The following is a 24,213-nucleotide window of genomic DNA, read 5'->3' as shown; positions in this document are numbered from 1 at the left end:
CCTGGGGTGTTGATTATTATACTGGGCAAATGTACATAAAAAACAGTGTCGGACCCAGGGGGTTTGATGATGTTTGGGTCATATTCATTGAGCTAACTGCCCCTGTTCCACTAACAACCTCCAGCCTTGTGGTTTAGATGAATTTAACATTACAGTAGATGTTGTAGATTAGATTGAAACTAAAAACGAGATGGTTTAGCTGTTTTAGGTATGATCCAATGGATAAATACATCCACCTATGTGTAAGGACATTGTACTGATAACATATTTTTGAATGCCAGTTCCATAAAAAATTAGAGATAAAACCTTTGATGTGGACAGACCATTACTAGATTCTAGCAGAATTGTGTTTTGAAGAGCTGTGGTCGGCAAGTGAGGAAGAACAGACTGCGGTACTTAAACTAGCTTTCTCAAAGTTAAGGCAGAAAAGATAATTAAAAGTTAATGGAGTTCTAGCCTCCACCCATTATTGATGATATGGGTTGTGCCATACACAACACCTATCAATGTTTAAAGACTCTGTTGATTGGTTGGTCCTACCAAAACTGATCAAGCCCTTTCAAAGTCATCTCGCAGCCCCCTGGTCAATAAACACCTCTGAAACAGAAATGTAAAGTTCTAGAGAGGGCATGGTGTAAGTGTGTAACCCAATGAGTACATTTTATCATGGTGGGGCCTTGAAAAAATATAAAACAATAGCTAGAGAAACAAAATGCACTCCTATGCCACCAGAATTATTGCAGCTAGCAAGAATACTAGAGAAGGCTTTAAGATTGTAAATGGGCTGGCCAGTTCCAATTACTGTGTTACACCACTGATTCCAAAGCAAGAAATATGTGAATCTTGGCATGCTACTTTTCTTCTAAATCAAAACAATTTCTAAAAAGATGTGTTCCGCCAGATATTATGATGAGATGTCTTTCACCTAAAATTAAAACACTTTGGGGGTTATTACAACTCTGGAGGAGGTGTTAATCCGTCCCAAATGTGACGGATATACCACCAGCCGTATTACAAGTTCCATAGGATATAATGGACTCGTAATACGGCTGGTGGTATATCCGTCACTTTACCGTCACTTTTGGGACGGATTAACACCTCCTCCAAAGTTTTAATAACCCCCTTTGTGATGAGATGTGTTCCGCCTGATATTATGATGAGATGCGTTTTGCCTTAAATTAAAACAGTGTATTATGAGATGTGTTGCACTCTTATATTAAGTTTTATACAAATGGAGAAGATTTTGATATGTGGCTAACACAATTCATCTCAGTATGAAGGACAGAAAGAAAATATTTGGCTCTAAAGGTAAAGTCTGGCCCCCATCAGACCCGTGACTTGGCAAAATATTCCATGTAACTATGGATACAACAGCCCCATAATTAACAGAAATAATAAATAACTCAACCAGAACAGCTGTAGTCCCTGATGATAGTTTGTTTAAAGTTGCAGATATATGGGTCAATAATCAGCTATCAAAGTTCATTAATGATAATGTTAAACTTGACCAATGTCAGGCAGGATTCCGTGAGCATCTTGGCGTATTGAAAAGGCAGAGGTTGATCCAGGATAGGGGTGGAGTGTTAGCACTCACCATACTGGGTCTATCTGCAGTCTTGGCTTCCTGGGATAGGGATGTAAGACGTGGCCTTGGTCTGGCTTAGCTCATTTCTTCAGAAGCACAGTCAGTTGGCAGTGTCATAACAAAACTGGAGGGGTCCCACCTGCAAAGAACATGGAGGGGGCCCCCTCCAGACTCACTCAGGCCAGGTGCTGTGCTGAGAGGGCCCCTCGGGATTAAGGCCCCTCCCTGCACCGCAGAGGCTGCGGGGTCCTTTGTTACACCACTGTCAGTTTGTCTTGTTACCATCGTCGACTTCCATATATTTCAGTTCTGAGTGTGGAGTCCTGCAAGGGTCATCTTTAAGTCTAGCACTGCTTAATGTTCATGTAGCACTCTGGGCCGTCTCATTAGATTGCACAGTTTTGACCCACCTCTATGACATGCAAATAATCATAAGATAGAATGGGAGCACATCCTGCAGTAGACTAATTTCAATGGCTGCATGCCGTTTGAGTTAGCTTGGATGAGAGATAATTGCCTAAAACTTAATAGAGAAAAGAGGGAGGCGTTCATCATGGGAGATACCTTCCCATATGAATACGTGCACCGTGGCCTTCACTAGGAGAATGCCTCTTTCATGTAAGTTCATTTCAAAATCTGGGGGTCATTTTTGATAGCATATAAACTGCTCAGCACTGATCGCAAAGCTATCATCGTCCTGTTCTCTACGTTTGCGGCTTTTAAGAAAAATAATTCAGTTGCTAGCACTCGGTCAGAAATTTACAGTGATTCTGGCAATTATATGGTCTAGCTTTGATTATTGTAATGTATTAAATCTGTTCCTTTCAAGATGTGCTCTGAAGAAACTTTCGATTGTTCTAAATGTGGCTGTAAGAGTCATGTTGAAACTTTCAGAACGAGTCTCAATTTCTCATCATCTCTTATAAATATATTGACTGCTAATTTAGAAACAGGTCAAATCCAAGCCGCTCTGTGTAGCTATGGGTGGAACCAGTCTTTTATCAGAGATTTGATCAGGATCTACTTCTTGGAATTTGTGCTCAACTACAGCCTACTCTGTGACTCCTCCCAAGATCTGTAATCTGAGACAAGGAGGATGCTCTTTTTTAGGTCGAGCATGCAAGCGCTGTGACATGTTGTAATCTATCTGTGGGATTAACCACAGCCACTGCACGCCCATCTCTAGCACTCGTTCACGGGCTTGCCTTTCACAAATCCTTTGTTATCATTGGTAAATGGTTTACGTTTGTCCGTCCTTTGGGGCGGTTTTGTTACTGCCTTGGCCATCGACCCTGTTACATGGATAATTGCACTTTTGCTGATACTTTTGACTGTGAGCAAACTGCTTTTTCCTTTTGTGTTTCTCCTTCGTGCTCACGCTGATGGCGGCCATGGTGCTTTGAATCAGCTTGCTTATTTCAACTGATTTACTTTTCATTTTCAATTTATGTGTCAAGAATAGTCCAGTTAGGAATTTGTAATGCTAATAGCTCTAACTCGAGCAAATGCAAGACCCATTGCATTGCAAATGCTTGTTCTAGTTGATGTCCCTATTGTGGTTTTCTCCACCTATTACACATGCCTCAGTAGAAGTCAATTTGCTTTAAAAAAAGTTTAAAATGTACCTGTTTGTTGTTTGTACTGTAGCAGTTTTCAGTGCCAAGGTGCCTTTTTGATTATCGCAAGCTCACTAAAATACTAACATAAAACACATAACATAACATAACACAAGTCTCCAAAAGGCTTTAACTTATGAGCAGGTGAATCATTGTGGGTTTGGTGCTCTGCAACAGCGTGCCCAGGCTGATTCAATAAATAATCTTTCTACGGTTGAGACGTCTTTAATTCTTTATCGTTAGATTTTACTACATTTGCACTGTGTTCTACCAGCATTTTGATGCCATGATTATTTTAATTTGATCAGTTAACAGGGTTGATGCTGTTGAAGAACAGAGGCAAAGTACAGCCTTGTAGATGTTCGAAGTGCTCCTATTAGATGTCACATCTAGATATCCTACTGAGGTTAAGCTAAGGAGCTATTTTAATGTTGTGCTAGTGGTAGCAGAAGAGCTCTTATACTCAGTGTGAAGTAATGCAAAGCAGAAGTGGACGCCACATCAAAGACCTGAGATAAAGGTGGATTGCAAATTTGGCCATTTTACCAGCATATCTTCACTTAGCGATGCGACTGATGTACTAATCAGCCCCATAGCAAAATGCCCATTCATAAGAAGCCACCAACACCCCAGCCTCATTAATATTTGAAGCAGGAATGCTTTAGAAATTATGTGGAAACTGCTTCAAATGCAGGGTTGAGTCTTCTGAGGGACAGCAGATCTCCGTACCTTCATTCGCAATAAGTGCAGTCCAACATTGTGCATCCTAAGTACAAAGAAGAGGGGATACTCTTTACATGCCTGCCTTTCCTCTGCAATTGTCTATATCTCAAAGAACACTTTTTGAGTCAGAAAGACTTTTCTGACTTGAAGTGCGTTTTTAGTAAAGTGTAAAACACAGACTTTAAAACTGCACAACATAGTACCTCATGTTCCATATTACTAGTGTTTAATAATTGAGTACTGTTCTTACTCTGCCCATGGATGGCAGATCATGATATTATACCTCTAGAAAAGATTTGTTGATTATAATGTGGAAAAGTTCACCGAACACTCCTCTTTCTCAGGAGGAAGTGTTTTCTACCCATTTAAAAAAAGATGTTTACCTGTATGCAGAAAAGAAGGGGAGAAATTGGCAAATGTACATTTTCCCTACGTGCTAGATCTATGGTTGGCCACTCTGTTGCAATCTGCAAGTGTGGTATTATGGCACAACAAAGCTACGCATACAAGCTTATAAAATTAGTAGATTTCAAGGTATTATGCCTAAGAGACATTCACAATTCTAAAAAAACATAATGAAAACTATGATTACTGCAGCTGTCACAATAGAACTTGATGATATTCCACATTTTTGTGAATCGAGTGGAAAATAACTCCTAGCAGGCTGTTGCCTGTAGTTGTTCTGGTGAAATCATGTCACGTCCCATCCAGAAAGGTGCATTGCATTTCAGTTGCTTTCTGCAGCCAGAAAGATGGCTTCGGCCACTTCCTTGTTGGTACAGTGGTGCCTCCTTTTTATTCAAAGGTTTAGAGACTTTGGCTTGCATTGTCTAATAAAACACATCCACAAACACACACACCGCTCCTTATGTGAGAAATCTTCAATTACAAGCAAAAGTTTAAAAAAAGAGAGAGAGAGATTGAGGCCCTCATTATGACATTGGTGGTAAATTCCACTTACCGCCATGCTGACTGCCGCCAGCATACCACCGCTGCGGCGGTTATCCGCTAACCATATTATGACACACACACACCACTAGTCGGCCACACACACAAATCCGCCAGCCCAAAGGTCAGTGATAAACTGGCGGTAGTAAAACCCACACCGTTACGCCCACAACATTATGACCCACGAATCACCACAGCGGACATTGGATGGCGGTAAACCATTGGCGGTACATACCGCCACGCTCAAAATACACACACACATACAAAACAACACCACATTGGACATTTCAAACTACACACACCTGATACCCATACACACAACACACAACACACCCACACACTCACCCACACTACCTACAACCCTTTATGACTACAAACAGTTGCCAGCAGAGAGACAGCAAGAGCACTCACACAACCAGAGCCACACACCACCATCACCTATACACCATCCACACACCTTACATCACCCACCCCAACACATCACCCTACACACCCACACCCACACCATTCACACTACACCCATGGCACCACAATGACATCCCAGATTCTCTGAGGAGGAGCTAAGGGTCATGGTGGAGGAAATCATCCGGATAGAGCCACAGCTATTCGGATCACAGGTGCAGCAGATATCAATTGCTAGGAAGATGGAGCTATGGCGGAGGATCGTGGACAGGGTCAACGCCATGGGACAGCACCCCAGAACAAGGGATGACATCAGGAAGAGGTGGAACGACCTACGGGGGAAGGTGCATTCCATTGCAGCAAGACACCAACTCGCTGTAGAGGACTGGCGGGGACCCCCACCTCCTCCCCCACAACTAACAACATGGGAGGAGCAAGTCTTGGCAACCATGCACCCTGAGGGCCTGGCAGGAGTAGCAGGAGGACTGGACTCTAGTAAGTCAACTCTTTACTACTATCACCCCCCCCACCTGCATGCCATCACATACCCTCACCCTCACTCCCATCACTCCACCACCTCCCACACACCCCACCATCATAACCCACTCATCCCAATGACAAGCCCAGCATGCACCACCAATGCATGGACACCATTCACAGACCTTCATGGACATGTATCACTAAAGCATGCACAATGGAGAATCACCTAGCCCACCACATAACAACTCACACGAGGAAAAGCTGCCAGGGCAATAACAACCATAGAGGGCAACCCACCCATGCACAATATGTCACACACAGAAACAATAACACTGCATATACATCCCCACAGGTATCCCAGCCAATGTCACCGGAGAAGAGGTGCCAGCAACATCCAGCCCCCACCCCACAGAAGAGGCCCACAGTGATGACAGCAGCTCTGGTCGTCTGGATCTGGATGACCAACCTGGCCCATCAGGGACCTCTGGACAGTCAGTTACCCAGGCACACTCTCACACCACCACAGAGCCCCTGCCCTCAGGAAACACCACCACAGCAACCACCCAACAGGCCCATACCTCTGTCCCCAGGACATGTCAATCAGCAGTGTGTCCACCACTACAGGGACCCTAGGGCACACCACAAACACAGGACAATCAGGGACCTGGGGTCAGTGGCAGTGGGCACACGGTTCAGGGGACAGAGGCACAGGACAAGAGGGAAGCTCGGAGGACTGCTGTGCACCAGGGGGAGGACAGGTCCAGGGAACCGACCCTCCAGGAGGCACTCACCACAATCCTGGGAGCATACCAACATTCCCAGGATACGCTGGGCCAGATCCTGGACAAGATGCAGGAGAACATGCGGCTGAAGGAGGGACAGTACCTCGGGATCAGGGAGGACTTGAAGGCCATTAACACCTCCCTGGTCTCCATTGCAGTGGTGCTTGCAGACATGGCCAACAGTATGAGGGAGGCAGTGGAACACCAGCGGGACCCTGACACTAGCCAGACTACTAAACAGCCCTCCACCTCCGCTTGTGGACAGGAGGTCCCGCCATAGGACCAACAGGCCACCAGCACCCCTCCCCCTGCAGAAGGAGAACTACCCACAAATGTTCTCTGCGATCCAGGCAGAAGCCAGAGACTATTGCCAAGACCCCCGGTAGGAAATAAGACTCTCCTTATTATCACCCTTGTGTCCCACTCTGTCACCCTGTCCACCTTGAACTGCCATTGCTCCCCTTCCTATGTCCCCTTGGACACTGCACCTGTGCTACAAATAGACTGGACTCTAACCTGGACTTTACTCCATCGTCACCCCAGCCCACTGCACTACCTCCTCTTCTTCAGAGCACTGCAATAAACACAATTTGAAAAAATAAAAGTATGGAGTATGTCAAATGATTTGAAATGTATCCGTTTACGAAGGTTCAAACATTGCAATTCAACTGTACAGTAAAGTTTACATAGGAAAGACCTGTAGTTGGCTGCAGTGAACACACCAGGAGCAATAGTGGGGCCCCAACATCTGCAAAAAGAGATACAAAGGGTACAGGGAGTGGGCATAGGGGTAGGAATCCACAGCCTGCCAGTGACAATGTCATACACCAAACTGTCAATGAAAAGTGAAATAACACTGTTTTACCTGTGTGTCATTGGAAGTATTGACAAATGACTGCACTTCTGTTGTCCTCATCCTCTGCCTCCTCATCTTCACTGTCCACAGGGTCCACTGCAGCCACACGGCCATCTCCAGCCTGCTCCTCCGCAGAAAAGGCACATGGCGTTGCAAGGCAAGGTTGTGCAACATACAGCATGCCACGATGATCTGGCAGACCTTCTTAGGTGAGTAGCACAGGGATCCTCGAGTTAGATGGAGGCAACAAAACCTGTCCTTCAAGAGGCCGAATGTCCTTATTATTATCCTTCTTGTTTGCCCATGTGCCTCATTGTAACGTTCCTCTGCCCTTGTCCTGGGATTCCTCACAGGGGTCAGTAGCCATGAGAGGCTGGGGTAACCAGAGAGACCTGAAAATATCAAGGGACAACTGTTAGCCACACGCTAACCCTTATGGCCCACAACATATCCATACACCAACATCCACTGGATGGGAACCAGGGCTCACATATTAGCCACACCCGGTGCCTCTGGAGTTGGGCCATCACATTTGGGATGCTGCTATTCCCCAGGATAAAAGCATAATGCACAGAGCCTGGATACTTAGCATTGACATGGGAGATGTACTAGTCCGCCAAACATATCATCTGCACATTCATCGAGTGATAACTTTTACGGTTTCTGAAGACCTGTTCATTTTACTGTGATGGACAAATGCAATATGTGTCCCATCAACCGCACCTATGATGTTGGGAATATGTCCCATTGCATAGAAGTCAGCCCTCACTGTGGCCAAATCCTCCACCTGGGGGAAAACAATGTAGCTGCACATGTGTTTAATCAGAGCAGAAAACACTCTGGTCAACACTATTGAGAACATTGGCTGAGGCATTCCTGCTGCCAAGCCTACTGTCACTTGGAAAGAACCAGTTGCCAAGAAATGGAGCACAGGTAGGACTTGCACAAGAGGGGGGATCCCAGTGGGGTGACGGATAGCAGATATTAGGTCAGGCTCCAATTGGGCACACAGGTCTGTGATTGTGGCCCTGTCCAATCTATAGGTGAGGATAATGTGCCTGTCCTCCATTGTTGCCAAGTCCACCAGGGGTCTGTACGCAGAGGGATGTCTCCATCTCCTATTCATCTGCAGCGGTTGCAATCTATGGGGCAAAAGAGTGAGCAGCTGGTCATTATCTGTACATTGTAACCACTACAGTTCAATGCACATTGTGATTGTTACAATTTTTTGCTGTCAAATGTCCAACATGTGAATTTGTGTACTGTGACGCAGTTAGGATCCATGGCCTGCACCCCCCCCCCCCGAAATGGCGTCCGCCTGTCCAGTATGGAGGGACAGGTGGAAATGAGTTAATTCCGCTGTCGTTGTGTGCCATTGCGTGAGGCGGCCGAGAACCGCTGTGCAACTCCTCAGTGGTTAACATTGGGCCCTATGGGGTACCGTGGCCAATGGTGATGTATGCCAACGGTGACGGTACGCTCCGCAGTGGAGGTGACTGCCATTTTCTATGTGTTCACTCAATTGCTACCTGACCTTCAACAGGAGAAGACCTATACTGCATGTGCTGCTGTGACCTGGGTCTGGAACCGACTATGACTCATGTGACTAGGGAAAGGGCCCCTGCCTTCACCTCAGTGGAGCTGGAGCGACTGGTGGATGGGGTCCGACCCCAGTACCGACTGCTGTATGGGCCTCCAGACCAACAGGTGAGTACACTGTGAGTACGATGCAGGGGGCATGAATGCATGGAGTGGTGTATGTGAAGGCCTCATGTAAGGAGGGGGTTGGTGGATGGGCCCTGGGCAGCATGCAGCATGTATGCTGTGAAGTGTCTGTGCTAACGGGGATGGGAAGGGGCATGGTGGGCCATAAGTATAACAGGCAGGACGGTCGAACTAATACCTTTTCCCTGTGTGTATTTCTCTGCAGGTCAGCGCCCATCAAAAGATTGGTGCCATCGCCAAGGACCTGCGACCCTGGGAGTCTACGGCAGGCGGAGCACCCACTTTCGGAAACAGTGGGAGGACCTGAGACGCTGGGCACGGAAGACCGCGGAGGCCCAGCTAGGGATGGCCTCCCATCGAGGAAGGAATGCCCGTCGAACCCTGACCCCCCTGATGGCCCGCATACTGGTGGTGGACAATCCGGAGCTAGATGGGCGCTTGGGGGCATCATAGCAGCAACAAGGGGATGAGTACAGAGCCCTTCAATACAACTTACGCCTGGTGGGGTGGTATCCGGGTGGGGGATGTGGGCCTGTGGGTGCCCCTAGGCCAGGGCTGACATTGCAGAGAAGGCCCCATGTTGGGCAGGATTCTAATGTTAAAGTCCTCCAACCAAGCTAGTAGGCATCTACTACTGGGCAGGGGTCTGTGGGTCTCAGGTATGCTGCAACTGGTGGTATGTGTCCCTATCCATGGGCTGGTGACTAGCATTGTAACTGGTAGAGCATTGCCTAGTGCGTAGGCCTGTTCCCTGTGTGTGTGTGTGTTTGTGTAGTGCACGCGAAGAGTGGCGTTGGTGCCGCCATTGACCAAGAGTATCCTTTGTCTCCTCCCCACCCCTTTTTGTTTTGTTACCCTGTCCTTATGTGCATTAGCATCATCTGGCGTAGGAGCAGAGGCACCGGCGACAGAGGGAGCTGCATCCCACAGGACCCAGGAGGCCGAATCCATCGACAGTGAGGGTACCAGTGGGGCAGAGGGCGAGTGGGGAGCACCACAGCAGAGACTGGAGGGGACAGTTTGGACACGGATACCTCCTCCGATCGAAGCTCCCTGGTGGTAGTGGACACCTCTGTGCCCACCCCAGCTACAGGTACAGCTGCCACCCCCGTACAAGCACTGCCCTCCCAGCAGACCGTCAGTGAGTTGCCCGTGCCCGCACACCCAGGAGGGTGGGCATCTCCTTCGCCTCAGGCACCTCAGGCCCTGCCCCAGTTAGCCCTGCTGCCCTGAGTGAGGAGGCTATTGACCTCCTGCAATCCATCTCTGTTGGGCAATCAACCATTGTGAATTCCGTCCAGGGGCTGGCAGCCCAAATGCAACAGTCCAATGCATTTCGGGAGGGCATTCACACTGGCTTGGCGGCCAAACAGAGATCAATCCAGGCCTCCTCTCTGATGGCAGCCATTGTTCCTGTTTCCACCCTCCAACGTCCTCCACCCAACCCAATTCCCGTCAACCCCAACCTATCCCAAACACACAGGCATACGAGCATGCACCCAGGACAACACACAAGCGTGGACACTGCAATCACAAGCACCTCACTTCATCCCACAGGCAATCACACAAACACCATCCAGATGCAGACATACCAACATCCACTGCCTCCACTGTGGCCCCCTCCTCCTCGTCGTCCACCTCCCTCCCAGTTGTGTCTCCACTCACACCTGCATGCACTACATCCTCATCCCCTACCCCATCACAGCACACCTATCAGTACACACACCTCACTGGCAGTCACCACCCACACATCCATGCACACGTCCCCTGTGTCCTCTCCCACTGTGTCTGTGCCCCCTCCTCCCAAAGTACACAAACGCAAACACTCAGACACCCAACAGCCATCCACCTCACAACAGCATCCAGTCCATGCACCTTCACCCAAACACAGCAGACTTACACCTCCTACAACCACTCCCTCTTCCTCCACTCCCAAACTATATCTGTTTTCCTGCCCCAATGTCCCTAAGAAGCTTTTCCTCTCCACTGTTGACCTCTTCCCTACTCCTCCCCCCCCATCCTTCACATCAGGCCAGGGTGGTCAAAACGCAGGCAAGCACCTCAGCCACCCAGTCCACGGGCACAGTAGTGTCCCCAGCAACTCAAGGTGGGAAAGGATCCCGGCAACCAACCAGCCAGCCGGAAAGGGTGCCTGCCCCAAGTGCTGCAGGAAGGAAGGGCAAGGAGGCAGCCCCAAGTGCTGCAGCAAAGAAGGGCAAGGAGCCATCCCCAAGTGCTGCAGGAAGGAAGGGCAAGGAGCCATCCCCAAGTGCTGCAGGAAGTGCTGCAGGAAGGAAGGGCAAGGAGCCAGCCCCAAGTGCTGCAGGAAGGAAGGACAAGGAGGCAGCCCCAAGTGCTGCAGGAACGAAGGGCAAGGAGCCATCCCCAAGTGCTGCAGGAAGGAAGGGCAAGGGGCCTGCACCAGCAGCTAGTGAGGACAAGGGGCCTGGTGCTGTGACTCAGTCGGAGACCCCACCACCAACCATGGTGGAGAAGCTGTCCGAGGCTGCAGGGGATGGGCTGGGGCCTCTCCCCACCACCACCACCAGCTCCGCCAACAGCACTGCCACTAGCACCAGCAGCAGCAGTACCAGTGGGCAGCCGTCCGAGGCTGCCGGGGATGGGCTGAGGCCTTCCCCCACCACCACCACCAGCTCTGCCAGAAGCACTGCCAACGAACAGCACCACCAGCACCAGTGGGCAGCCGTCCGAGGCTGCAGGGGATGGGCTGGAGCCTCCCCCCACCACCACCACCAGCTCCGCCAGCAGCAGCACCACTAGCAGCAGCACCACCAGTGGGCAGGCTCCCTTGATTTGTAAATGTGTATATACTTCTTGATTTGGATGCACTTATTGCTACTAATTTTTCTTATTACACTCTTTTTACTTTATGGTAGTTGTCCTTGCATTAGTCCTGAGGGGTATGGGGTCAATATGTTATGTTGCTGCATCTGGTTGTGTGTATGGTGTTGGGGGTGGGGGTGTTGCATGTGTGTGTCACTCTCTTTTGCCTCCCTTCCTCCCCTGTGTGCTAGGCGGCTGTACTCACCATGGTCGTCTTAACCGGCGTTGGTGTTCGTAGTGGAGCAGCATGTAGAAGAGCATGGGGAAGACATGCAGCTCGGGCTCCATAGCGGCGTGGTTGTTCCCTGAGTCTCAACAGGTGAGTCGTTTCCCTTCTGTGCAGTGTTTCCGCCAGGCTTTTGATGTTGTTGGTACCGCCCTGGAAAATGTGGCGGATTGGCCTCTCATAATACGGTGGGCGGAACATTGTCTTCCGCCTGGCTGTTGGCGGTTACCGCCGTGGTGCCTGTTGATTCCGGCCTGGCGTTCGGTGTGTTTAAGTGGCTGTCTGTATGAGCTGTTTCCGCCATGGTCATAATTTAGCAGTAATTACCGCCAGCCTGTTGGCGGTAATACTGCCACTTTATCACTGACCGCTAGGGTTGTAATGAGGGCCTGAGTGAGTGAGTGAGTGTGTGTACTATATATTATAGTTGGAAATTTTAGCCCTTATTAGTGGCCAGCCTTGTACAGTGGTGGCCCTGGCATAAAGTGGATATCTACAATGTAAAGATTGCTGATGATGGATAGATCTGGCATAAAGTGGACATATATAACATAATGATTGCTGAAGACGGATGGCTCTTGCATATGGTGGCAGTTATTGGCTTCTTATAGTCACTCATGTCTTCTGCGAGGATTCACTGGCATTTTAATCATATTAATAAATCTCATAATAAGGCTTTCCTGTTTCCTGTGAATTCTGGTGTTTTTTCAGTGCTTACAAAAAATGTAAACATCAGTGTCTGTCAGTGTTTATTTATTGTTTGCTCTGTGAAAATCATGGAGGTGGTGTTTTTCCAGTGCTTATAAAGCATTTCACTATTTTTGCTCCTTACCACATGCAGTCCTACTGTATTGTCAGTTCTAACTTCCTTCTCCCCTGCCTCTAACCCCCTTCTTTGTACTCCTTCCTTGAATTTACATTTCAAGTAAAGTTTAACTATTTTTCCCACCTACATGCCTGTTCCATTACTCAACACGCAAACTCCTCTTCCCACTCCCACTCCATACGAAGAATGTACATGGATGGATGTACGTTTGCACCTCATTCAGATCTGAAATGGAAGATAGAAGTACTAAGGCAGCAGGTAACAGGTGAACTAGGTTTTTTACACATCTTTCTGACACTCAGGACCTGATTTATGAAAAGTTTGCGCTGCCTTGCCATTTTGTGACCTAAAAGTGGTGCAAATGTACAAAATATAATTGGCTTTTGTCAATTTGCGCTGCTTTGCATCAAAAAATTACGTAAAGGTGGCGTAATCTTTTAAAAAATCAGGCCCTCAGTTCGCGAGGCAACTGTCAAACACTGGCTGAATGCCAACTTTCTACTTAGGACACAAGATAAATATTGTGGGGGTAATTAGAGCTTTATTATTGCAAGAGGGTGTCACAGTGCCCTCTTCTTTGTCTCAAGATACCAAGCAGGAATTGGACAAATGAATATAATATCAACGCCTAATCTGGGCATGTGCCTCTTGTACACATCCTTCGGGGAGATCTCAATTAATAAACCTGCTGCTAGCTATAAGTCCTTTTGTAATAGTCAACGGTGCTGTTGTCTGAATTGGTAGATGAGCTATTAAAAACGCTACGTGACCTGCAGCATGCCTTGGATCATTTGGCTGTGCTGTTTACACCATGAATAACCTTTATTTTACATTGTTGGCCTGTACATATGAGATTTTGTATATATTTGAAATCCAGCACGAGGACCACTAAACATTGATTTTTACTAAGTGTCTTGGCCTTTGTTTATTTGAAAGCAGTGGTGGGATTGCACTCCTGCCAGCCGTATGTGAAAGTGACACTAGGCATTTTCCATTGTGCTATTGGCAATGTGGACTGTTTTAGTTCATTGTAGTTTTGGGGGGAAGAATAATCATAGCTCAACATGTTTCTCATAAATATAGTCACAGTGTTTGTACGGGTGATGTTGCCAGGTTTCATGCCTTGCTTCTGCACCATATGGTTCAAACTTCATTTTGATATGAGTCAGTCGGAATGCATGTTAAACTTGGTGGTCCTCTGGTTGTGTCCTAAACATATTATACATCAGTGTGCAAACTCACAACAGATCCATGAAAAAAGTTTTTGCTGAAATAGAGCGGTCTGAATAACATAGATCTGTTGCCTCTTCATGTTTCTGAGCTTCACTGTGTGCCACTCATATCTTAGAGATTTTCAGAGTTAATGTATGCGATATAGGCAAAACAGTTTCTGCAAAGCCAGCAAATTGATCCCTTTTGAGCCTGCACATGGGCGCTGAAGATGTGCATGATATTGCCCTTGATCCCTCCGTAAGAGGAGATTTTGGCCCTCATTCTGACCTTGGCGGTCTTTTCGCAAGACCGCCGAGTTACCGCCGCGGTGAAGACCACCGACCGCGGCGGTATGCCGCTGTGCGCATTCTGACCGCTGGGAGCGTACCGCCGGAAAACCGCCAGCAGCCACACTGGCGGTCGGCGGGAAAGTGGAGACTGGTCAACCTCCACCGCCACGCCAGCAGAACACCGCCCACAGAATTACGACCCACATTTCTGTGTGGCGGTCTTCTGTTGGCGGTCTTCTGTTGGCGGTCACCTCCCCATGGCTCCTGTCACCTCCCGGAGGACCAACGCACAAGGTAAGTTGATCGTCCGTGAGGGGAGGGGGTGGGGGGGGTGTTGTGTGATGTGTGCGTGCATGGGGGTGTGCATGGGAGTGTGTAGAGGGGGTGTGTGAGTGCGTGCATGCGGGCGGGGAGTGCTGCTGTGCCTATGGGCAATGTGTGTAGTTCGGCGGGTGCGCATGTCGGCATGTATGTGTGCGGGTATGTGTCCCCGTTGTGTATGTGTGTGTGTAGGGGGTGTGTATATGTGCATGTAGGGGGTGTGTGCATGTCGGGGTGCGTGTATGTGCATGTCGGGGTGGGGGTGGGGAGGGGGTTCGTACCACCTCTGGGGGGTGGCAGGGGGGTGGAGGGTGTGGGGGGAGGACTCGGGGGGGCAGTGGGGGGTGGGGGAGACCCCTATCAGTGCCAGGGAAGGAATTCCCTGGCCCCGATAGTGCCTACCGCCATGGTTCGCATGGCGGTTCCCGACTGCCAGAAACCGCGGCGGTAAGCAGGGTCATGATACCGTTGGCGGTCTTGGGTCGACCGCCGGACCGGAGTGCGCAGACTCCAGCCCGTCGGTCATGACCGCCGTGGCTGTCGGAGTGGGGAAGTGGCGGTCGGTCGCGGCGGTGACCGCCGCGGTCAGAATGCCATTTTTAATACCGCCGGTCTGTTCGCGGTCCGACCGCCGTCTCTCCGCCGACCGCCAAGGTCAGAATGAGGGCCTTTGTGTCTAGAGGTATATGTTTGTATAGTGATCTTTCTGGTAGTGAGGCTCCAGCCTCCTTTTAGTGAAGAAGGATGATCTAGTGGTGGTGGTACCTTGGACTAGATCCGTGCTCAGAGTTCAGATGCAAACTTAGTGGCCAATAAACAGAAACATATTACAAAAACAGTTGTGGAAGTAGATCCTGTGGCTTAGTGGTTAGACCTGCAGAGTTTAAAATCAGCGGATTGATGTTCATGTCCTGGCCTTGGCACTTGACTCTACATTGTGTGGTTCTGGGCGAAACAGTTCAATATATCAAATCATTCAGGATTTGTAAACCACGGCTAATCACTCGCCAGTGTCTCTGGCACTTGCAGGTCCCAGAGAAAGCAATGAAAATGAGGGAAAAGCAAGAAGAAGCCACACATAAAATGGGGGGTAAAGCAAGGAGAAAGCAATGAAAACTACAAAACAAATAGCAAGGAGAAGGCACATAAAAAACAGGGGGAAAAGCAAGGAGAAAGCAGTGAGAATGTGGGAAAAGAAAGGACTAGGCACACAAAAAATGGGGGGAAAGGAGAAAGCAATGAAAACAAGGGAAAAAGCAGGGAGAAGCCATACAAAAAGTAGGGGAAAAAGCAAGGAGAAAGCAGTGAGAATGAGGAAAAAGCAAGAATAAGGCAGTCAAAAACAGAAGAAAAAGCAAGAAGAAGACAGGAGAAAGAGCAATGCAGCAGCACAGGGAGAGCGATGCAGCAGCATGGGGAAGCTGTAACCACCGGGCAGCCGCCAATGCGGCCGCACTCCCGCGGTCCCCATTTGGACATCCCCGCTTGGCCGGCGGGCGGAAACCAAGTTTCCGCCCGCCAGCCCAGCGGGGATGGGGGCCGCAACATGGGAGCCGGCTCCAAATGGAGCCGGCGGTGTTGCGGCCGTGCGTCGGGTGCAGTTGCACCCGTCGCGCTTTTCACTGTTTGCGACAGTGAAAAGCCGCATGGGGCCCCCAGGGCTCCCACGACTCCCCGTACCGCCAGCCTTTTCCTGGCGGTTCATACCGCCAGAAAAAGGCTGGCGGTCGGGGACTCGTAATCCCCTGGGCAGCGCTGCAAGCAGCGCTGCCCAGGCGGATTATCACCGCCGGGGCTAAAGTGGCGGCAGCCTGTTGGCGGTGCTTCTGTCATTTTAGCCCTGGCGGTCTCGGACCGCCAGGGTCAAAATGACCTCCTTAATCACCATGTGCCTAAAAATGTGAAATGTATTTGTATAATACCCACTTGTTATGCACAATTTGGTCACTCATCTCCCAACCTTCTATATATTGTACAGCACTATGTTGCTTCCTAGCTGGGTTCATGATATATCTGACAAACAACTGCTTGTGGGCACTGAGTTTATTTACCCGAAATTAAAAGCTACCGGTCGCAACGAAAAGTAAAATATATGTATTTTGAAAACAATTGGGATGAGGGGAAAATCTGCCTATTTAGCAAAAATGATAAGCTTGTGACAGAGTACAAAATCTGGGGATATTAGGCAGTGCTTTAAATGGGCCGGTACTCTCCGGTACTGAGTACCGGCACTTTTTTATTTTGAGAGGGAGAGTACCGGCATATCTCACGAAAAACGTAATACTTTTAATTGGAGAGTACCGGCACTTCTCAGAAACAAGCAGGTAAGCTGGTACAGAGTACCTGCACTTCTATTTTTCCATTTAAAGCACTGATATTAGGAGAATGTCACGTTGATCATTAGGGGCAAATGGGTTCACTTCTATAGAATACTGACAGAGTACAAACTTTGGGAATACCTACGGTGTTCTTTCTGGTACCATAAAACAACAGCTTTTTGGTTTGTTATTTCTTGATTCACACAAGTGGTTTATTATCTATACTGTATAATCTATTATATCTAGAAATACTATACATACATTGTTTGACACACTCATCAATACTGCTGTTTGATGGTTAATTTTGATGTAACTTTGGGGCTGATTTAAATTTCAGAATACGGTTTTTACTCCATCAGGGTGCCGGTCGAAAATACTCTGTTGCCTAGCGGAGTAACGACACTCCAAATTTAGAAAGGTCCACCGCTTCAGTTTACATCTGTGACCACTGGCAGGAACAGCTGTCCCAGCAGGTTTTGTCAATGTATTGAAAATGTGCTCTAGGGCATTGTCAACACGACGGTGCGATCTGGCACACTTTCAGTATGTTGTTTTAATTCTCAAAAACAAAATCCCAAAGCTGGATTTTCAAAACACACAACAACAAAAAAGAATTAACCCCAGCATTATGGATATTTTCTCCAATGGAGTGACAACAGTTAAATCTTTACTTTCACTTACCAACATGTTTATGATGGCAATATGTGAAGATTAAAACTGCCGTTTTGACTGCACAGTCTAAATCAAGCGGGAAGTCAAATGGCCAATCCTCCGACGGCCCTTACTCCATGGGGCCTTTATTAGAAATGGGGTCTTTGGTTGGCAGTCAGGTTACCCCCCTGTCCAAGCAAGGACCCTCACTCTAGTCAGGGTAAAGGAGAATCACCCTCAATTAACCCCCGTTCATACCCTTGGTAGCTTGGCAGGAGCAGGCAGGCTTAACTTCAGAAGCAAGGTGTAAAGTATTTGTACCAACACACACAGTAGCTCAGTGAAAACACTACAAAATGACAACATAGGTTTAGAAAAATAGGTAATATTTATCTAAACAAAACAAGACCAAAATGACAAAAATCTGACATACACAAGTGAAGTTATGAATTTAAAAAAGAATAAGAGTCTTAGGGCCATATGTACGAACACATTTTCCCATTGACACCTGGCCCTTAATCTTTAGAAAACAGTGAGAACGCTGTTATTTCACAAAAGTACTTGGGTAGCATCAAAATAAAGGCGCACAGGCAAGTGTGTATCGAAAAAGGTAGCGATGCGTCAATTTCTCTCCCGCAAGCGAGGGCGTGAGTTGTTCCTCCTCCAGTCGGGTCGGCGTGCGTAATTTCTTCTCGCCCGCAAGAGAGCGATGCGTCAATCCAGGTGAGCACCTCGGGTCCAGGCAGGCTTTGCGTTGATTTTCTGTGCCTATCGATATTGCGTTGAGATCTAGTCGCACGGTGTCAGGAAACCGCGCTGCATGGAGGTTTGTGTCATTGACAGCAGCCGCTGCAGGTGTTGCGCATTGTTTCTCCAGCCTCGTTGCATCGATCTTCCAGCCGTGATGCAGGTGGAGCGTTGATTTTAGCCCCGAGGCCAGTGGCGCATTGTTTATCAGCCGCAAATGGGTGGTGCATCAAACGTTTCCCAGCATGGCAGTCTTTGCATGGATTTCTGTCCTTTTCCACCAGCTGTACCTTTCAAGGGCCCAGAGACAGATTAGGACACCACTTGGCAGGCAGGACTCTCAGCAGAAAGCCCAAGTGCTGGCAGAGAGAAGTCTTTGTTGTCCCTGAGACTTCAACAACAGGAAGCAGGCTCAGTTCAAGCCCTTGGAGATGCTTCACCAGTGGGAAGTCACACAAAGGTCAGTCTTTGTCCTCTCTCAGACAGAAGCAGCTACTCCAGGACAACCCAGCAAAGCACAGACACAGGCAAAGGGGCAGTACTCCTCCTCCAGCTTCTTCAGCTCTTCTCCTTGGCAGAGGTTCCTCTTGGTTCCAGAAGTAATCTAATTTTCTGAGGTTTTGGGCTCTCTTTTTATACCCCTTTCTGCCTTTGAAGTAGGCCTATGGTTTTCAGGATTGTGCCTTGCCCAGACCAGGCACCAGACACACACCAGGGGGTTGGAGACTGCATTGTGTGATGGCAGGCACAGCCGTTTCAGATGTAAGTGACCACTCTTCCCCTCCCCTCAGCCCAGATGGCCCATCAGGATATGAAGGCTACACTTCAGCTTCCTTTGTGTCACTGTCCAGAGGAGAGGTGCAAACAACCCAACTGTCAAACTGATCCAGACAGGGAATCTGCAAACAAGGAGAGTCACAGAATGGTTTAAGCAAGAAAATGCCTACTTTCTAAAAGTGGCATTTTCAAACACAACACCAACTTCACTAAAAGATGTGTTTTCAAATTGTGAGTTCAGAGACCCCAAACTCCAAATGCTTATCTGCTCCCGAAGGGAATCTGCACTTTAATAATATTTAAAGGCAGCCCCCATGTTAGCCTATTAGAGAGATAGGCCTTGCAACAGTGAAAACGAAATTGACAGTATTTCACTGATAAGACATGTAAAACACACAAGTACATGTCCCACCTTTAACATGCACTGCACCATGCCCATGGGGCTACCTAGGGCCTACCTTAGGGGTGCCTTACATGTATAAAAAGGGAAGGTTTCGGCCTGTAAGTGGGTACCCGTGCCAAGTCGAATTGGCAGTTTAAAACTGCACTCACAGACATTGCAGTGGCAGGTCTGAGCCATGTTTACAGAGCTACCAATGTGGGTGGCACAACCAGTGCTGCAGGCAAATTAGTAGCATTTGATTTTCAGGCCCTGGGTACCTCTAGTGCACTTTAATAGGGACTTACTAGTTAACACTCACACTTTAGCACTGGTCAGCAGTGGTAAAGTGTCCAGAGCACACAAAACAGCAAACACAGAGTCCAGCACACAGAAACAACCTGGGAAGTAGAGGCAAAAAGTTAGGGGAGACTATGGCAATGATGCCAAGACTAACAGCCTTCACAGGAGTAAGGGCCTGAATTAGATATCAGAGTATTTTATTCACTTTGTTAGTGCAATGGAGCAGTGGCAGCTGGTGATTGCAAAAAGTGGTGGGGCTTAAGTCAATACATGCAATAACATCATGTAAAGCCAAAGTCAGTGGTATTCATTTTATCGACCTCAGCAGGATGAACTGTTGACTGAACTTACCAGGAATCATTTGAAAGTGTACTATAGAGTCAAGCACAGATACTTCCAATAAATAGATTCCTTAGTGAGATGGGGGAAGTAAAGGGAAAACTTGAAGAGGTTTTTATCTTCACTTTGCAGGCACTCAGAATAGATTTGGACTTATTTAGTGACCCAGTGCGCTGCTATCGTGGGGCATGCCTGGGGGACACTTTCACAGCTGTGACACTTCACTTGCACTGATGGCAGGCCTGACATGCTGAGATCCTGATAAGCATTTCGTCCTGTCACATGTACAAAAAATAAAATAAAAGCAGATACTGCCTGACATTATAGAATAAAAATTATGCAGTGTTACAAACTGTTTTTAATCTCGCCCCTTCCATTTCTTCACAGGGTGGGTTTTAGTTATCGATTCCACTTCCTGATTCCACAGACACCACAGCCCTTTGACAAAATGGAGAAGGGTGTGAAAAGTGTTCTTGATTGACGTTCAGCCTCCTGGAGCCTGAGCTGAAGAGTGAAACGCCCAATGCTAATTTCTATAGCGCTGCCAGAAAGAGGAGGAGACTGGGAAACAACGTCACCTGGGATCCGAGGCAACACAAGGGCTGACTGTGCATACGCCCTGTTTCTGCTATGAAAATGCACTCAGAGGTGCAGTGAGTGCAGCTGCTGAAAGTGCCTGACTGCTGATCTCTCTGTCTCAGAGCGAAGCAGTCAGGCATTACCTACATTTACCATGTCTAAGTAACTAACTTTATTTATGGCAGAATAGACTTGGTGGGCGGAGCCCCAGTGCCCTCAAGCACGGGTCGCTGCTGCAATGGAGTTAAATACTCTGTCACCCTGAATAAGTAGCCATACACCTGAATAAGTAGCCATACTCTGAAGTTAGAGATGTCCGCCGGCCCAGTGGATTTCATCTATTCACATTGGCAGGAACTGCTGTAATGGCTGTTCCTGTCATTGTATTAAAAGTTTGACGGACACCTCCAGCAACATGACGCTACCGTCCATCAAACATTTAACCTGTTTTTTGTATTTTCAAAAACAAAATCTTTCAATTTGGCAGGGAGGGTGCTTCATTGCGAAAGAATACCCTATCCTCCAAACTAAAAATCTGGTTGTATGTTTACTGCCTGAACCGTAAGGTCTTTTAAAGCTGAGCTGTAGCTCTAGGGTCTGGCTGAGTGACATTTGTCTAAATTGAACAATAGTTCTTCTGTCTTTTGCCTGAGGTTTTGCGTTCCCCATAACTAAAAAAAATCACAGCTTTCCCTTCCAATCATCAGTCACAATATACAACCAAGAATCTAACTGAGTGGGTCACTATGAACAAAAAAAGTAAATGGAATGTAGAGGCAAAGAAATATGTCTTACACATCTTAAAGGCATGTCAAATGGCAGATTATTTAAACTGCCTGTAGAAACTATTGTTTTTTCAGGGAAAATATTAAAATTGCCTCATTTTGGGGCCTTGTTTTCAAAGTCCTTCAGATGGCCCTTCAATCGACTATGCACGCAGATATGATTTGATTGTCACACCATGAAGGTATCAAAATTATTCACTAGTGTCTCTTTGGGGATTTCTGTAAAACTTTGTTTGAAAATGTTACTGTTAAATACAAAATGTAGCTCTGTTTTTGCATATTTTCCTTGGCACGAGAACCCTCTAAAGTCCCCATGAGGAAAGTCAGACTTGATTCACTATCCCAAATGGTCTAATAAGCAGTCTTCATATACCACTGAACACTTTCAAGGTTCACCAGACATCACTGCCATTTAAGAAAAAGCTTTTCCAGACCATGTTTTCCAAAAATCTGAAAATGCAGGGTCTGGCTGTAAATGCATTTCTTAGACCACCACTGTATTTATTTGTATCAATTTCAGTTATACAAATTCTCTGGAGTTACCGTATGTTGGGATTCTCAGCTGCATACTATATTTTAATCACTGCTTTGGAAATGCACTGCTCATCAATGCTTGTCTTCATCCTTGTCTCCCCAGCAAAGCGTGTGCAGCAGCAACCACCTCATCCAGAATATGAAGATATTACATACTCTGGTCGGAAAGGTAAGGGATTTCCAGCTCTGAATTATAACATGCTAAAACTAATATTTGTTGGTGTTGAAATGTGAGTTTGAATCATAAAATCATAGGTTTAGGATATTCCTTTAGGCTCAGCTTCAACATTTGGCAAGAACTTGTCATTGCATTTTCCTAAGTCGCAATTCCTATAATTACCACACTCTGCAGCTCTTGGATCTAAGATGAACCCCAGTAATAAGCCTAAGGAAAAAATTAAGTTTGGACATGATCGAGGAAGTCAGCTTCTATTGATCTAACCACAGTGTCACCTTACATCAGTTGAAAACACCATCAGAGATACGATGCTGGATAATGCAACCAACACTCCAGTACTGTATCACTCAATAAAAGACCTCACAATCTTAACTGTGCAGTACTCATAGTTCTTGATCTATCCTTTAACACCACCAACTATAGACATAATCGGTCTCTATCATTCTCCATGCAGCCACTCATGCATTTTTTATCACCAGCTCAACAGATAAAACATACAAATAGATATTGACTGGATCATCTGTGTTCAAGCAAAAGAGCAAATTAATACAAAAGCCATATTGATATAGAAGTGTGATTCCTTGGACCGCATGTGGTTGTTATGATGTTGTGGGTGCTCAGCTGCATGGTGAACATCTAGACTGAAACTGACATTGAGAATTTATCCATGGCAGTTTTAGAAAAAAACAATTTAGTCACGACTGGCGTTAGATGAGTAAAGGAATGTCTGATAGTTGTGTCGATAGTCGTAATTCCTTCATCACCAGCGTTTCCTTTTTCTGCACCTCCAAATGGTTATACGTATTGCATAACCTAGGTTTAAACAAACAGTGCTCTATATGTGACACGAATGAGTCAAAACATTCAATGAGATGATCCGCGAGGGCAGTGCAGCACTTTCTATAGAACCAGGAGGCACATGATGAGGCGGATGTGGCTGCAGGGAACATTTAAGGATAATTACATAGCACAATAGCTGCACCACTGCACAGTTGTGAGGGCGGAAGGGTGGCAAGGGTGCATTCACTGGGAAGGATGTTGTCCGGGCATGCAATGAAAGATTCATTCTCTTTATAGCATTAAAATGAAAAGTTATGTTTTGAGTTAACTGCACGTTTGCTGCAGAGAGGTGGAGATCCTGAAATACCAGAGGAGATGGGCACAGAGCCTCATTACCTAGGCGGAGAAGGCTTGTTGTCCTGTCCATTCCATCTAGGTTTTATGGATTTCTAAGTTGGCGAGGGGAGAGAGGCATGTAGGAGTGAAGGCTGCCAGTGATGTGGAGAATGCCCGAAAGCCTGTCTGGTTCCCAGGATTACACAACTTGATACAGGTACAATGGAAGAACCAGGGTTAGGGTTTTGATGATTTCCACTGGTTGGTGATCAGACAGGAGCCTATATGCCATGTCAGTCCTGTATGAATACCAGCAATAAAGTCACTGTTGTGTCTGGAAGACTGATGGCAGAATATTTCCATTGTGGATCTACGATAGCAGGAGGGACAGGACAGTGGATCTGAGATAGGACAAGGGATTAGGCAGTGGGACAACAGCAGCTCAGAGACATCAATCACATAATACTGACAAGAGAACCTGTACCGTGCATTCCAGTATTTCTTTCTCGTGATCCTTGAATTAGAAATTAATAACTATGTAGAAACCAATACAGTGGGGTGAGGGAGAGAAGATATCTGACCAGGCTGGTATAGGGAGTAAAGTGTGCCGCTCCCAATGAGCATATCCTCCATTGACCTCTGGTTGACCTTAGAGTGCCTGATAAACACCC

The 24,213-nt window shown here is 47.2% G+C and overlaps 1 protein-coding gene across 6 annotated transcripts in view; it reads left to right on the top strand.

The window, feature by feature from the left end:
- LOC138285848 (uncharacterized) overlaps nucleotides 1-24,213 on the top strand; it is a 322,964-nt gene that overhangs the window by 219,566 nt on the left and 79,185 nt on the right. For all 6 annotated transcript variants that reach the window (XM_069226294.1, XM_069226299.1, XM_069226298.1 and 3 more), the window contains one exon: nucleotides 22,352-22,417. In XM_069226294.1, coding sequence (XP_069082395.1) covers nucleotides 22,352-22,417 — 66 coding nt within the window. The remainder of the gene's footprint in view (nucleotides 1-22,351; nucleotides 22,418-24,213) is intronic.

Source organism: Pleurodeles waltl, chromosome 3_1 (genome assembly GCF_031143425.1).
Source record: "Pleurodeles waltl isolate 20211129_DDA chromosome 3_1, aPleWal1.hap1.20221129, whole genome shotgun sequence".
NCBI classification, from domain to species: Eukaryota; Metazoa; Chordata; class Amphibia; order Caudata; family Salamandridae; genus Pleurodeles; species Pleurodeles waltl.
This window is presented reverse-complemented; position numbering and strand designations above follow the sequence as displayed.